Raw genomic sequence first — 17,286 nt, 5'->3', positions numbered from 1 at the left:
TATAGCTGTGCAAATTCATCAGCATCTTGGACAGCTTGTTTGTCTTTTGTCTTCAATCCTTCCGACTTTATAAACATGGCCAAAGAATGCAAGCTGTGTCCAACTGTGCAAGCAAGAGATGGACGGTGAAATTTGCCAGTTTTATCATTGAACCCAGCCAGGGATCGTGCAGCAGAGACAACATGACTGTACTGTTCAGGTTTTATGAGGTCTTTGACAGTCTTCACAGGTGCAACCTTTTTTGCTTCCAGTAGCAGTCTGCCAAGTTCTCTCAACTTTTGTCGAATCTGCTGGTGTTGGCTAGTTACCCTCTCATTCTTGGTAAAGAGTCTGCACCCATACTCCAGAATGCATGGGTCTTCCTTTATTGCAACTGCAATATTGTCTTGACTCATGTCACTTAAGAACTTCCAGTATGCTTCACCAAGTCCAAGTGGAGCAGGTTCAGCAAAAGCACACAATGCCTGGACTCTAGTTTTACCTTGTGATGATTTACCCTGAGGCTTGAATTTGCAGACCTGAAAATGTCGCCACATCACTCTTCTTGTGAACAATCCATAGCAGTACACACAATGTGTAAATTCTTGTCCTTTCATCTTTTCCTTTGGTTGTTTCCATGGGATCATTTTTCCTCTGTGGGATTCCAAAACTTCAATGTTATGCTCAAAGTTGCCTTTATTTCGGATATAATCTAATTGGAGTCGCCTTTCTTTTGAGTTTTTTGGCAAACTTAAAGCTTTGGCAACTTCCACCTTTTCATGGTGTTTACGAATTAAATGTCTTGACATTTTTTGAACCTGTTGTCCACAGTAGAAGCAGTGATGTTTCTTGTTATAACTTCTGGAACCATCTTCGTTTTTAAAAACTGGATTAACGTACACATGGCTCTTCTACCATTTCATCTTCATTAGCATCTGCTGTAACAATAGGAAATCTTTGTGTGGAATCAGGTTCTGTTTCAAATCTTCGGTACTGCCTAGACTCACACTGGGGCTGACTGAAAGACTTTGTTCTCATCCGACTTGTAGAATCAACTTTGTCCTTTTCTTATTTTCCATGGACAACTCCATGCTGCCGTCAGTGCTTTCCTCCCTGAAATTTGGAATATACTTCACTACCTTCGCTTGTATTGTCTGATTCTACAAGAGACTTTTGAAAAAAGAAAACTCAAGTTAATAACTGAGCCTCCACTTAGCTTGTCATGTATGACAACCTATCTACATTTCAGTTATATGCTGCAATATCAGAATTTCTTAAAACCCCCTAAAAGGAATAAATCTGAACAGTACAGTAAAGTCAATATAGAGCCTAACATGTATCATTCACAAAATACCAGGCCTATGCTTTTTACAAACTACAGAACAAAGAGAAAGATTGTAAAAGCATGTGTGTTCTGTTGGTTCGCTTTAATTATAAAATGAAGGGGGAAAGAAAAGGCCTACCGGGTGCCAACAACTTCTCTTTGGCCTTTGTGAAGCAATTTCAGACTTTGATGTGGAAGGGTGAGCATCGTCATCATCACTTGAATCACAGAGAGCATCGGAGCGTGGCATTTCATCCATCTGCAAAACAAGACATTTGTAATCATTTCATTCTTAATGTAAGAAAAAATATTACATTGGGAAAAGTGAGAAATGGCCATTAACACATACCAGAATACTTTTTGTCCTCTAAGCTTTGAACAGCTTCATTGTCTGAGTGCAGACTGAATCTATCCTTTATTGAATCATCATCAGTTTCAAGCACAACACTCTCATCTAAGTCATACACAGATTTAGCAACATCTGACACTGCATCTTTCTGCAAAACACAGACAACTTCATTACAGTGTGAAGTCAAAGGGTGGTCTGTGCCACAGCCTTCATCTGTATCCTCACTATCAGAGTACTCCACAAGGGAAAACTTGGAAACTGTAACCTAAATATGAATAAAAAAGAATAAACCTTAAAAATGAACGTAGAAAAAGGTAAGTGATAAGACAACTGTTCTCCAAACAGCTAATTAATGCATGGTCTATGGCTCGTGTGGAAGCAACTTTTCATATGAGAAGAGTTATGAGCAAGTCCCTTAACAGTATCAGAGATGCAATGGATCACATACTAAATACCCTGTAGATATTAGATGCGATACTCGGGAGTTGAGCTTAACATAATCTGAGATTTGATACTACCATGCATTTAGGAGTAAGAATACTTGGACTATCGTAAAAAAGACCTCCATAAGAAAATCAAAAGTACAAGTTCTTGGTGTTAAAGTGGCCCTACAAAGCTAGAAAGATCAAAATTGTGTGTGACGTGAGAGAGGCCCCACAAGTTGAGAGCATCCCAAATCATGAAGAGGTCAGGAGGACCCCACATGGGCCAAAATAGAAAAGCAGTGTGTGAGCCTGCGATTTCTCAGAGCAAATAAAAGACATTGCAATGGACTACAGTATAAACACAGCATTAGACATACAACAGACTGGGAAGTGGTGAATTATGCTTATTATAATTTACAGTTTGACACTGTCAGGTTTTTCAGTTGAAGTAAAATAACTTCTAGTTACATCCATACGGGAGAAAAATGGAAAACAAGGAGTGTGTGATGTTGTGATGCTGATGTGAAAATCACTTCGAGATGCACCCAGGGCCCCATAAGGGCCAAAATAGAAACAGAGTGTGTGAGTCTGAGACCTTTAGCAGGAAAAGCAACACAAACACCTTCCCATCTAAACAAAGATACCAGACAGTACACAGCCACAGCCATGAAAGAAAGAATCTGCATCACCTGTGTGCTGACCCCTTTAAACACCACACAGATAGATGTTTAATCTAACTCACTCACCTTTTCACGCCAAGGCCACTTGGAATCACCAGAGCTGAAATCAGTTTCAGTTCCAATTTCTATGGCCTGAACAGCAAAGAGGCACAAATGTGGCCTGTCCTTTACTATCATCTTTTTATTACACAGTTTGGTGATTTGTGGTTGTCACTAATCTTCCCAGGGATCCATCTTCTTTGGATGCATCAATACTAAAAGCCAGAGAAATAAAGTGAACCTTTGAAATCGTGTAATACTGAATCATCAAATGTACACACTTACAATGTAAAAACATTAAATAGCACATAACACAGAGGTCAACTTAAACTGTAGGATAACACTACACAGATAAATCTCTTCTCATGTCTCAAACATGTCAACACTGCTTCATTTGCTCATCCATCAGTTATTTACAATATTTGACTCATGAGTTAATAAGAATTGCATGAATCTCTACACAACATGTGATGTGCTTACCACCAGTGGTGATTCTGCCATTCAAATTCATACAGAAATGTACTCTCTTTCTCTGAGTAGTGTCTGGACTGGCATTCTTCCACTGATATGAGTTCACCCCTGTACTCCAGTACAAAAGCCCCTGGTTCAATGGTCTGGGCTGCAAACACTCCTCTTCCTATAGAGGCATTTTAATAGAAATCCTGAGCCAACCCTTAATTATAGACCATATAATCATACTAAAATAACAACTCCATACCTTTATTACTGTCAATAAATGTTTGTATGCATGACTTGTCACTGGAAGACTGAATGTACACCTTTGCTTCTTCAGCAGGCTGAATCCTTTCCTTCCTTTGGATCATTATGGCTCATATCATTACATAGGTAACCATAGTACCAATGAAAACAGCTGTGCCCTCTCTGAGACAGAGGTTTATATTGATATTAAACCAATTTAATTCAACCTGAATGAATCTACAATATTATTAAAGAGAAACATCAGATCCACACCATAGGTACAAGGTAGTCAAATGATGCTTCTCCATCTGTAACACTGGACTGGTACCCACTGTCAGAACACTGATGTGGCACTAAGTGAGCCAGCAGGTTAAACACTGTTTACTCACATTTGTGCTCATACAAAGTCAGGAGTTCACAGCATGTGCACCAGAAAAACATCCCTAGCAAACTAAATTACATACATCAATAAATGCCATTCATAGACTCAGAATACAGACTGCTTTGATTGAACTGTTCCTGATTAATGTGCTCTGCTGTGCATATATGGCAGAGCAGCAGTAGCTAGCGGAGGTAGCTAACGGAAGTAGCTAGCGACTTTTAGCCCACAGTAAAGGCTAGCGATTTGTAGCCGACAGTAAAATGCATTGATAGATACCAGACAGTAGACGTTATTAGGAAGAAGTAGCTGACATAGGAGCTATAAATCTATGTAACTGCACTTCAGCTGCAGGCAATGCAGTAGTATCTAGTGGAAGAAGCTAGCATGTGGAGCTAGCGAGTTTTAGCCGACAGCAGAAGCTACCAATTTGTAGTAAAAGTTACTGATAAGTACCTCACAACAGAAGTTAGTAGCGAGAAGTAGCTGATATATGAGTGCAGCTCAGCTGCAGGCAGAGTCCAGAGAAAGACGTAAAATCACAGAAAGAGTCAAATAAAGCAAACCTACCTGTCGCTGTTGACATTAACGCTGATATCACTCCGCTGGTACCAAGCGGAATAAGAAAATAGGCCCATGGCTCGAACTGGCAATGCCAGAAGTGAAGTAGCCTATCAAATGTCCTCCTTCGGTAGGCTGCGTGTCTCATTGGTTCAAATGACACACACTTCCGGAAGTGTGTGTGTGGGGTCAGTTCTGGGCCACAACACACACACACACACACACACACACTGACACACACACACACACACACTGACACACACACTAACACACACACACAGACACACACACACACACACTAACACACACACACACACACACACACACACACACTGACACACACACACACACACACACTGACACACACACTAACACACACACACAGACACACACACACACACACTAACACACACACACACACACACACTAACACACACACAAATAAACACTGACACACACACTAACACACACACACACACAACACACACACACAAACACACACACACTAACACACACACAAACACACACACACTAACACACACACACACACACACACACTAACACACACACTGTTCTACAGTCTGAGTGAAAACATGCTCTAGTGTGGGTTCATTCCACAGACACATTTTTAACTTTAATAATCACTGATGTGACTTTTCTGAACTCATTTGTCCTGTTTAATGTTAATGCTGACATGCTGCTCTGTGACCTGAAGATAAGAACATGTGAAGGACAAAGCTACTTTAAACGTTTGCTTCATTATTATTTTGAAGCAGTTTGTGCCTCTGGTATCAATACATATTTCAAACATGGCTGCTTGGTGCCTGATCACTACTTTAACCTAATGAAGGGGTTAACTTGACTGATGATCTGTCATCAATGAATGGTCAAACTAATGGTTATCGGCTAAATGCCACAATTAATCGTGATTCATTTTTTTGTCAATATAGATCGAAGCAGCCATGGCCTTTAAAGGCTTTTTCAGCAAGTTGGGCTTCAAATCTAGCAGCTCTTCCTCTAAACTCAGGAAGAGCCACCTGAAGAAGAAGCTTGATGAACTGCTGGAGGTAAAGTCTTTGTCTCTGGGTTCATTTGCATGTCAGCTTCTGGGCTGTTTTTGTTTGAATTTTAATGTGCGGTGTCGGTTATTTCAGGTCAGTCTTAACCTTGAGGCGCTGCGAGAGAGGGACAATCAGCAGTTGCTGGTTCAAGAGCAGGAACTGGAAAGTCTGCGACAGCAGCTGTCAGCCAAAGGAGAGGTATGTGCACACATGACAGCTCTCTGCACTAACATAAGGTTACAAAAATCACATATATATTCAAGTGTATCCATCAGAAAATGCTCAGTACACACATCCAGTGTTTGGACGCCCTGAGGCAGCACTTGTCTTCTCAGAAACAAATGTTGACACAAACACAATTCAGATTTTAAATATTTTTGTTTCTCCTTTCAGAATGGACAAGAACCTCCTGGAGACTCTGCATCAGTGCAAGAGCAGTTGAGAGATGTAAGCCTAATAATTTGATTGATTGTTTATTTAAATAAGTGAAAAAAACCTGGACTCAGTTTGTCTTTATTGGCGTGTGTGTCTCACCACCAGGCTCTGGAGAAGAACCTGCAGCGGCTGGTGTATGACCAGCAGAGAGAGGTCTACATCCAGTCCGTCCTTGCCTACGCAGCGGAGCTGGCACAGCAGTTGGCCCAAGCAAAGCGGCAACAACCCAAGCAAGGGGCCACTTCAGAGGGTGATACTGCTCTCATATAATTTTCTACAATAATAAAGTACATGGAAAGCTTCTAGGAAAGTGTAGTTAACAAGTACTTAATTTTGTTGGCCATGTAATAGGCTATGAAATATAGTTAGAAAGATTTAGGCATGTAAGTCCTACATACTGGTTGTGCTGTAAAGCTCCTGCATAATATATGTTGGTCAATTGCTTACTAACATTTCTTTTTTTAGCTACTGCAGGTCCAGAAAAGGAACCTCAGCTCAGCTTAGGGGTGCAGAGAGACCTCGAGGGCCAAAACGCTGAGGTTACTAGAACCCAGCAGGAGCTCAGTGCACATAGGAACCAGGTAAATGCTGCATTATTTCATGTAATTATGAAAGTGAAGTTCTGTTGCCCTTGAATCCATGAATGCATATATTGGCCTCTTCTGCAGCTTTGGTGAGAAAATGTTTACATCTTCACAGATTTAGGGACATTGCCTCTGTTAAAAGTTTTTGACCCTGAATCAGAATAGAGCAGCTGCAGCTAGAGCACTGAACATTCATATTCTGTGGATTCAGTCATCTTTATAACTGACCTGTAGAAGTCTTTTTCAGAACTGAGCTGACAACAAAGAAAACATCATTCTGCAAATTGTGTTTTTTTCGCTCTGCAGACCGTGAAGGCTCAGGCTGAGCTGCAGTCTCAGAAGGAGCAGGTCACCAGGCTCCAGGTGGAGCTGTTAGTGCAACAGAGGAAGTACGAGGACAAGTGCAGCGAGTTGTCATCCTTCCTGAGGAAGCATGAAGAGAAGAGCAAAGAGCTGGAGGAAGCCAAAATGCAGCTCCAGGCAGAGAGACTTGGCAACAGGTAAAGCTGCTGGCTCTGGTTGACGTCGGATCAATAAGGTTTCACGCTGAGCTGCTAACATGTCATCAATCGGCAATTTTACCTCCTCTCATTAATACTAATGCCAAAAACTAATGTTGTACTGACCTTTGAATTAACACTCCCTCTGGGATTAATACAGTATCTAAAATAAAAAAAAAAAACAAAAAAAAAACAAACAATGTGTCCAGGCATGCAGCAGAACTGGAGAGTATGGACATCAGACTGGAGGAAGAGAGGAAGAGGTCTGCTGAACTTCTGCTGCAGGTGAGCATGAATTCACTGTTTACCTCCACTAACTAAAGTTAATAAGATTAAGAACCCGTTATTTGTCCCACAATGGGGAAATTGCATTGTTGCAACAGCGCAGATAGGGTAAATAAAAGTACCTACAAAGACACAATACAGATAGATGGATACAGTTAAAGAATGAGAGGAACATATTGCACAGGTGGGTGGAGGTAGGAGTGGTTTGTAGATTAAACCAAAGTCTGCTCAGACTGAATAAAAATACAAATACAGCACTGTAAATGTCAAACAAAATCATCCTTCACTAAATAAAATGAGGATGTCTGCATTTTAGATACAATCTAGTTCCATGTTCTAATATACAGCAGCATTGTAGGCACTATACAAAATTTGCCCTAATATCTGGCCTTCAACAGGTAAATATGCTGCAGAAGTCTCTTCTGAACCGAAATGGAGACGAGAGGAGAATCGCTGCCCTGGAACAACAGGTAACACTCTCTTAATTATAGCACACACCTACAAAAAGACCTGTCAAATAGAAGAAGAGGAGATGGCAGCATTCTCTTAAACGTACGCCTGTTCATACTTGTGGTTCTGCCTCTTAAGATCCAGATTTCTGCCAAGGACTTTGCAAATGAAAAAAATGATCGTCAGAGCATTCAGCACCAGCTACATAAAGTGCTGAAGGAGCTTCACAAGACCCAAGATCAGATTTCTAATCTGGAGTCTGCTGTAAGTGTTATGTGATCTATAGTATCATCAATATGAAGTCAAACCCTCATGACTCTCATGCCATTTTCTTTGCTTTCTAACAGTAGAGTAGTAGAGTATTCCACTGTCCTCTTGGAATGTGCATATTATGTTGCTCTACAAGTGCATTTGTTTTTTCCTATTTCAGATGCAGCCTAATGCTCGCTCTTCAGAGCCCAGCTCGTACAATAATTTTGAGCGCCTTACTACTGACCCTGGCCCCACATCGCCATGGAAATACGTCAACCTCCTGGAGACGACTTTCTTGGAGTGCCCATATTGTCAGGCCCAGTATCCCGCCAGCCGTCACAGGGAGCTTCTGGATCACATTGACGACTGTTATGATAAGTGAAAGCATGTCGTTTTCTCACCGGGCGCCTCAGTGCAGATCAGCACCGCCACCATCACAAACATTTCTTCTATATGTAGCTGTCAGAGTGACTTTATTGAACTTAATTGATAAATGTTAAAAATAAAATTCATATATTTATTAAAAAGCTATTTTCGTTTGTTTTCATTGCACTATAATGTGTTAAAAATAAGAGTCCAAGAGGATCTACCGGTATTTAATTTCCAAACGGACCAACGTTCATTGATAGACAGATTGTTATTACCGATGCACTGAGAATGACACGTGGAAGAAACGGACCGCCTTAAAACTGATATTTGAAGAAGATGAAGAAATGCTGAGGAATTCTTCACTGTGTTTAGTCAAGACTGTTTTAGAAGATTGGTTGACCTCCCCCAGAGCTACGAGGCCAATGAGGTTCGTAAGTTAGAGGAAAATTCATAATACGTTTGTCACTGTTTGAAGCTACTTAGCATTTGAAGGACAGTAATGTGAGGCAGGAGAGCTGCAGTGACTGACTCTGCTGTGTACTACTGTGCTCTGCAGCCCACAGTGACAGGAAACAGCTCAACTCTGTACAAAAACCTGTGGAGCAAAGACAACACAATACTCCACAGCGTCCACTAGAGGGACTCACACACTGTCACAGCTCCAGCTGCTTCCTCCTTTGTTCAGTGTGTCCTTCACCTTCTCTCCTCTGTTATCTGCAGTCAACTAAAGACAGACAGTTTTAACAAAGTGTGCATTCAAGAAATGAGTTTTAGATACATTCTAGGATCAGTATTTTGAGCAGTAAAACCAACATCATGTCACCAAAACATCCATCCAGAACTTTGAGTCAGAGCTGATCTACACAAAGTGTCCTTGTGTTTCAGTGCAGCCACAGTTGGTCACATCTTTCTTTAAAATCTGATCGGCCTCTGTGGGACTGGACCAGTCTGGTTTCTCTTATATCTGAATCTGAGGGTGTTTTCACACTTGGTCCCCTTCAGCCCTCTAAACAAACAGATCCATGACTCAGCATTTTTTCCACATACGTGAATACTCCAACTGTACCCAGGCCCCTTTAAAACAAACCTAAACTACCCAGAATTCAGTGCACTGGGGGTCTGAGAGCTCTAGAGGACCTGGTGTGAACAGAAGGAGGACTGAGGCCCCAACTACCTTGAACTGGACCAGAAGCTGGTCCTCTTTCAATAAACTCACAGTGTGAACACAAAAAGAACTGAGACCTGTTTCTGTTGGTCCACTTAAAGAGGACTGAGTTCAGTTCTTTGAAAAGGTACCAGCTGTGAAAAGACAAAAGACACTTCTTTGAGGCCTCAGGAGTCAGAGTTCACCTGAGGAATCCCACAGGGACCTTTAGTGGGTCCATTTCTCTGTAGACACGTCTCCTGGGGTTCATACTCACACACACATTTCATGGTATGCTGATGATGCACAAATGTACACACCTGAAGAACAAACGTCTTGCATTGGGACACATCTATTGTTGATTCAGAGTAAAAGTATGAAGGGTGTGGATGTGGATTCTCCATCACTGGCTACAAAGACAGGAGCAGAGGTCACCTGGGCCACATGGCATTCCAGGATGGCTCCTCAAAGCACTGACCAGCTCTCAGAGGTCCTCACTGACATCTTCACCCCTCCCTGCTACAGAAGCTGCTCTGCTGCAGACCACAGGTCTCTAACAAGTGCTGAAGACAGTAGAGCACATCACTGGCTCTCACCTGCCTTCCCTGCAAACCACCTTCATTACTCATCACTCAGGAAAACACAGAAAACCCTCAGAGACCCCACACACCTCAGCTACACACTCTTTTCACTGCAGGATCTACCAAAGCATCCGCACATGGACTAGACCCAGAAACAGCTTCTTGTCCTCAGCCATCAGACTCTTGAACCAGCAGATCCACCACACGCATCTCCCCGTCAGAGGAACACAGAAGCTCACAGAGGACAGGTCCTCCTTCAGTCTGAGCTCCCTGGATGATGATGCTGCAGCATCACTGTCATCTCTACAGCTTCCATCAGCCTGAATGGAAACAGAGCACAGCAAGAGGCCGAGCTACACAGCTGAATATGAAAGTGTAACGCACTATGGGGCCATAGATGTAATAAAGCAACAAAAGTAGCTTCGGCTATGGAGGCTGAGTGTGTGAATAAGACACCAAAGAAAATAATAGAGCTCAAATAAATATATTATTGTCATGTAATAAGCAGATATGCAATAGGACAGTAACAGCAAGTTATGAATGATAATAAATGTATTTATTACTATGTAATATATATAAACAGGTATTCAGTAATAATATGCACAATAAACAATCCAAACTGTGATGACAGAAGGTCACTCTGCAGTTCTGTCCATATTTCAGTTCATTCAGGAAACAATAGTTCATTCAATGTTCCAAAAAAAGGTTTGAGTTCAAGAAAAAAAAATGGGGAAAACTCAAATAGGTCCGTAGTAGGAGGCCAAAAAAAAGGTTTTTATAATCCTACAGCGTCACAGGGTGATCGGGCAGCTCGCCATGTTGAACTGGATTTCAAGCTAAAGGAAAAAACCTGACCTAAACAAGGTCAAACACACACATTAAAATTCAGTATGAATGAAATGATCTTCCATCAAGAAAGTAAATAAATACATCCATACATAACGATGCATAATGATGAATAAATAATACCATCAATGCTATTGGTCATACAGCATATAACGCTCAGGTTATTTAATGATAACATTTATAAATCAATCATTCAACTTTCAAGCTTTGGGTAAAGGTGAAGCTAATGATGCACTTTATAATAAATCAAATTAAATCAGCAATAAGCTAATCACAGGTTCATAACATTTAAATGTTTAGGTAAACAAACAATTTGTTTGTGCATGTCGATGGGTCAGTTCAGAAGCACCATAGGCCGGTTTGGCTTTAACCACAAAAGCAACAAAAACTATACAAAACGAACAAAACAACCAATAATAAAGAATTCAGTCGATATTCTAACACTATGCCGAACGTTCGGCCATAAAAGTAACACAAATAGCACGGTCTATTAAAATAAAGACCGGTATTAACAACGTTAGCTTAGCCATTAGCCTAGCGGTTAGCCTATAGGCTTTGTGAATGACCGCGGCACCGCATTCGATAATAAACCAAAGTTCGCAGGGTCAATAAATGACTCGCCGCTGAGTGGATATTTACGGAGATGATTTAGATTCAATCGGCGCGGTTCGTTTGGGTCATGAAGCACTTTAATCGTTACTTTTGCCAGAATGCTAACCGGAGCACGCCAAGCACAGGGACGGCAGCGGCCATGGAGCGAGAGGAAACGCGGGGTTGTGCCCCGGAAGTTAAAGGGACACACCCCGCCACAATAAAGCGGTGACAGGAAGTGAGACGCTGTCTGTGTTATGTGGGTTGCAAAAGGCTGCATGTTGGAGTGAAGAGCTGCTGTGTTCTCTCTGGTGTTCATTCAGCACAGCTGGAAATAATGCTCCTCATTAGTACTCAGTGCACCACCACCTCCATCCTTCTTTGCTACCGAGTCAGGGTTAGGGAGTTGGCCCCGGAGGACACCGCCCTTCGGCCCTGGAGACCGCTCTCCCCTGTGTTGCCGACAACAGTCTGGATCAGGACAGGAACGGCTAACAGCAATCATATATACTGTAGGAGCCATAGATGGTGGCAGTGCAGCTGTTTTGTTATAAAAAGGCAGCTTTATTTATATAATTTATTTAGAAACAGATGCTCACTGCATTCTATGACGTGGTTATTTAAGAGTCCCAGCTGCTCATCTAAAGCGTCATGTTACCATGGAGACAGAGAGCGGTTCAAAGGTACGTGTCACTCAGCTTTTTGTTGTGTAGTTGTTCAGTAGTTACAGGACAGAAGCAGACATATAGTGAGTACTTTGTTGTGACTTTATGGTGTGGTTTTGTGCTTGTGTTGACATTTTTTTACATTTGATCGAGTGCTTCTTTGACTGTTGTGGTCTTCGACTGTAGAGGGCGCTAGCCGCTGGTAGGACCTTTGTTGCTTGTAACAAACTTAAATCAACAAATTGCTCTCTGTGTTTTATCTTGTATCTATTGGGAGGGATGCCTAAGATAAAAACATGTAAGTTCTAGTTCAATGTTGATTTGTAGGATTTCCTGCATTATTTCTACAATTTCTGTCCAAAATTCTTTCATCTTGGTGCAAACTGCAACAATTCTCTGCCCTGCATTTAACACACACGTCTAAAACATTTGTATTGAATTTACTTAATCTTGCAGGAGTCAAACTCTCATCAACCATTTATATTTAGACATACAACGTATTAATAATACTGAATTCAGTTTTAGTTCATAAATGCATATTGACTGTTGGTAATTCGTTGTATGTGTTTGTTTTCAGTTTCACACTTTCCAATAAACCTGTTGAGACGAGCGGACTGTCGTCAGAGTCTTAGAAGGAAGACTGGAGCAGACATATAGTGAGTAATTTGTTGTTTGTCGTATGGTTGTCATGGTGATGGGGAATATTTGCGTCACGTGGTGTAGGTGGTGACAACCGGATTCTATTAAAGGGGCACTCACTCACCGTCACAGGTGTTAGGAGGAGAGAAGAAGCTGGGTGGCCACAGTTTTTGTTGACCGCAGCGTGTCGTAACATAACGCAGCACATCATACCGTAACCATAGCGCACACCTTTGCACGTTCATCACCGGGTTATTCTTTTGGTTTATGTTTTCATCTCCCCAATGCAGCGTTTTATCCCATGTCCATGTACTATATCAAACCTCATCAAGAGGCAGAAGGCCTCATTTCACATTAGGCTACAGCGCCTCATACAGAGAGGCAGGGCCCATCTCTCCTCTCATCTGGGACTTTGGAGCTTTGAGGAAGCCGCTATATATACTGCTGCTGTTTAGCTATGTGCAGCTCCTTGTCTTCCGCTGACAGACACAGACAGTGGCATTCTGCTAAAAACAGGTATATGAGCCACAGAGCTGTACGAACCCCTGGAAGATCCATACATTCATATATTATAATATATGAGTGACACATGGTGCTAGAGCAGGCTGTCCTACTGATGAAGTCCAAAACAGGCATTAAATGGCACCAAAACATCCCCAGAAGCTGGCATGTGAGCCACAGATCGCCACATGCCACTAACACAGTCAGACATGGCACTTTGAGATCGCCACATGCCACTTCATCAAGCGAGGCAGGCCAAATGCCACTTTGGGGTAGACCGACAGGATACGGATTCTCATTTAACTGGACTTTTAACACAGACAGTGTGTCAAGTAACAACAAGTGTGGCCAAGTTTACAAGTTATTGTTAAAGTGAGTTTAGTTTAGGGCTGATTGTTAAGGAAATAACATGTAACCACTCAGTAATAGTTAGGGCCCGAGCACCGAATGGTGCAAGAGCCCTATTGAAACCTTAGGGATTACTACCCAACAGGAAGTCCGCCATTTTGACTTTTGTGGCCATTTTTTGCCTATTTGTCACCCTGCTACAAAACTTTTCACGCCTCGCATACTTCATCCAATTGGGCTGAAATTCACTGTGTCCACTCAGGACACCATAGGGAACAGACGCATTCCAAAACTCTTACAAAAGAGTTACGGTGTGGCGGGGGCGTGGCCTCAAAGTTGACCATTTGCCAATACAAAGAAACACAGTATTTTCTGCCATACCTCCAACATACTTCATGCAATGTGGACAAAATCTTACAGTACTGCTATGGACCCGAGTCTGAACAGATATATATGCTAATATGATGACACGGTCATAGCGCCACCTCCCAGCAGGAAATTTCTCTTTTAAACATGTTTTTGTTCTACGTCTCTGGAAATGAGAGGAGAGAAGAGCATAGGACAGGAAACTGCAATGGCCCTGCGGGTCGCAAGGTGCGCGAGGGCCCGCAATGCTGCTTGCAGCTTTAATTTCCACCTGCTGTTGGTTCGGAGTTGAGTACATGGCTAAGATGCAGGAAGATGCATCTCACAGTCCTCTTACATGTTTTATGTTTGTGCAGGATTGCTCTTAGGACCGTGACAGGGCATCCAGAGGAAATGGCGAAATTCTGTCTCGGTTTTTCACTGACAGAGGCACTGTGTCTTGGGGCCGGCTTGGCTGTTTCAGGCCTTTGCTACTATATGTATAGAAAGAAGAAGAAGACAGCAGATGAGCTTGATGTGAGTAAGAATGTATTTCATTAACATTATATAGCAGTAGTCTGCAAAGTGAATTGCGGTTCTGACTGCTAATACTTACAGAGGGACTGTTGCATTCAGTGCATGCTGACAGCTCACTAGTCTCTGACAAAGAAGTACACCATGCAAAAATGCTTGAGAAAAGCTCTCCTACTTGTTTAACTAAAATCCTTTGCAGCCCTTTAACATGTTGTTGGTGATGGTCATGCAGTGTAATGTGCAAGTTTGTAAAACCTCCATGTGCCATCTGACTATGTGTGTGTCATATTCAGAATGCCTCCCACATCAACATAGATGGAAACCTTAAAGACACTTTGGAGGTTACACCAGGAGCACGTTTGCAGTATGCTGTTGTTGAAGGTAACCAGAACTGGATCAATACAAACAAGTGATGATTATGTATTTCCACTTCATACTGTATGTTTGTGTATATATTGTAGGTGTTGTGGAGCCTGTAGGCGAGCCACTGAGGAGTCAGTGTCATGAAGACATTGTTGGTGTGGTGCACAAAGTGGAAGTCACAGAGCCCAGGCTGGGATTGAGCAGCCTTTACTCTGCTCTTTTCAAGAGTCATGATAAGCCAGTCTTGCACAAACAAGTGACATCGGTGCCCTTCGTATTAAGGGGTTCGGATGGGACTGCAGTCCAAGTCCATTGTCCACTGAAGGCCTCTGGACTGAACATGGAGATGTTGTACAAGAGGTTTCTCCAGGTCAGCCATGGATTCAGTGTTCTTGGATGGTATTCAGCGGGGTGAAGTCCTACAGTCGACTGGAGACCGAGGAAATGCTTAGAGTCAGTTACCAATGCTCGTTATTTTAATAGTTAATTCACAACAAAATGTCTGTTGCTTATCACTAATAATTTACATAGTAACAATACATTATGAAAATATGCACCTTTTTTCAGGTGGGCACACGTGTTACTGGTGTAGGCCAGCTGACGCTGGACCCAGATGGCACCCTGAATCTTAGACCCCCTTCTGATGGATCTAAGTACTTTCTGAGCATGGCAGACTATGACACTTTACGAAAACAATACAGCGCTGCGACCAAAGCGTGGAAGCGTTTTGCTGTTATATTTGCTTTAGCCGGTGCAGCGGCACTCTAACAACACGGAAAGCTTCGCTGACAGCGTGACAACGAAAGGAGGGAATCCTGTTGAAGATGGGGAAAATAATCAGGAGAACATCTGTCATCTGCCTCTCTCAGCCATGTAACCGTATACTGTGGAACTGTGGACATGCTGCTGCTACACCTGCTACCAAGCTCTGTCACAACATTTGATGTTATGATTTTATTCTTTTTATGATTTTAATTTCCTTCTTAATTGAGTGTTTTAAAATGTTTTATTCTGTGATTTTATCTTATGTAAAGCACTCTGAATTGCCTTGTGTATGAATGGTGCTATATAAATAAAGCTTGCCTTGCCTCCAATTGTACTGTAAATATCTGGCCATGATGTTCTGTGTCAGTAAAGTATCTCTCTTAATGCGGATAAGATAAGATAAGATAAGATAAAACTTTATTAATCCCGAAGGAAATTCTTGTGCCAGAGGTATCAAGTTACATTAAATGCAGTTAAGTACAGAGTATAAGAGTATAAGTGTCACTATAATCCAAAATAAGAGTACAGTACGCAGTATGAGCACAATATATGATACATGGATACAACATGGAGATGTAAGGTTGCTAAGTAAACATAAATATAGACCAGTGGAGGGAATGACAGTGATGCCTGACATGATTATCTAGCGCTTCTCCCTACAGAAAGGGGAGGAGTTATACAGTCTGATGGCCACTGGCAGGAAGGACCTCCTGTGGCGTTCTGTGCTGCTCCTCGGTAGTCTCAGTCTACCGCTGAATGTGCTCCTGTAGGACAGCAGTGTGTCGTGCAGGGGGTGAGACGTGTTGTTACGAATACTGAGGAGTTTCCTCAGTATCCTCCTCTCCGTCACCTCCACCACAGACTCCAGCTCCACTCCCAGCACCGAGCCAGCCTTCCTAATGAGCTTGTTGAGTCTGTTGGTGTCGGCCGCCTTCATCCTGCTGCCCCAGCACACTACAGCGTAGAAGATGACGCTGGAGACCACCGAGTGGTAAAACATCTGCAGCATGGTCTGGCAGACGTTAAAGGACCTGAGTCTCCTCAGTAGATACAGGCGACTCTGTCCCTTCCTGTATAATGCCTCTGCGTTTGTGGACCAGTCCAGTTTGTGGTCAATGTGGACACCCAGGTATTTGTAGCTGTCCACAATGTCCACGTTGGTACCCTTGATGCTGACCGGGTTAGGGAGTGTCTGGTGCTTCCTGAAGTCCACCACCAGCTCTCTTGTCTTGTGACATTCAGCTGCAGGTGGTTCTGTCCGCACCACTCCACAAAGCTGTCCACCACACTCATATACTCCGCCTCCCGACCTCTGCTGGTACAGCCCACAATGGCAGAGTCATCCGAGAACTTCTGCAGGTGGCAGGACTGTGAGCAGTGTCTGAAGTCCGATGTATAGAGTGTGAACAGGAATGGAGACAGTACCGTGCCCTGGGGTGCCCCCGTGCTGCTCACTATCGTGTCCGAGACGGTGTTCCTCAGCCTCACAAATTGTGGTCGACCTGTAAGATAGTTAGTGATCCAGGTGACCAGTGGGGTCTCTACCTGCATGTCCAGGAGCTTCCTATTCAAAAGGGCAGGCTGCACGGTGTT

General features: G+C 42.6%; 1 protein-coding gene and 1 pseudogene across 1 annotated transcript; both read left to right on the top strand.

Annotated features, from left to right (window-relative positions):
• The first annotated feature begins 5,397 nt into the window (after nt 1-5,397).
• Nucleotides 5,398-8,384, top strand: LOC114429928 (centrosomal protein of 55 kDa-like). The gene is made up of 10 exons (XM_028398530.1): nt 5,398-5,502; nt 5,590-5,794; nt 5,861-5,943; nt 6,037-6,181; nt 6,397-6,512; nt 6,822-7,018; nt 7,180-7,300; nt 7,699-7,770; nt 7,889-8,014; nt 8,181-8,384. The coding sequence occupies exons 1-10, from the start codon at nt 5,398-5,400 to the stop codon at nt 8,382-8,384; spliced, it is 1,374 nt and encodes a 457-aa protein (XP_028254331.1).
• Nucleotides 8,385-12,200: 3,816 nt separating this feature from the next.
• LOC114429804 (mitochondrial ubiquitin ligase activator of nfkb 1-A-like) lies at nt 12,201-15,752 on the top strand (annotated as a pseudogene).
• The last annotated feature ends 1,534 nt before the right edge of the window (nt 15,753-17,286 follow it).

The sequence above is a fragment of the Parambassis ranga genome, unplaced genomic scaffold (genome assembly GCF_900634625.1).
Source record: "Parambassis ranga unplaced genomic scaffold, fParRan2.1 scaffold_21_arrow_ctg1, whole genome shotgun sequence".
NCBI classification, from domain to species: domain Eukaryota; kingdom Metazoa; phylum Chordata; class Actinopteri; family Ambassidae; genus Parambassis; species Parambassis ranga.
The sequence above is the reverse complement of the archived record's forward strand: the minus strand, read 5'-3'. Positions and strand labels throughout refer to the sequence as shown.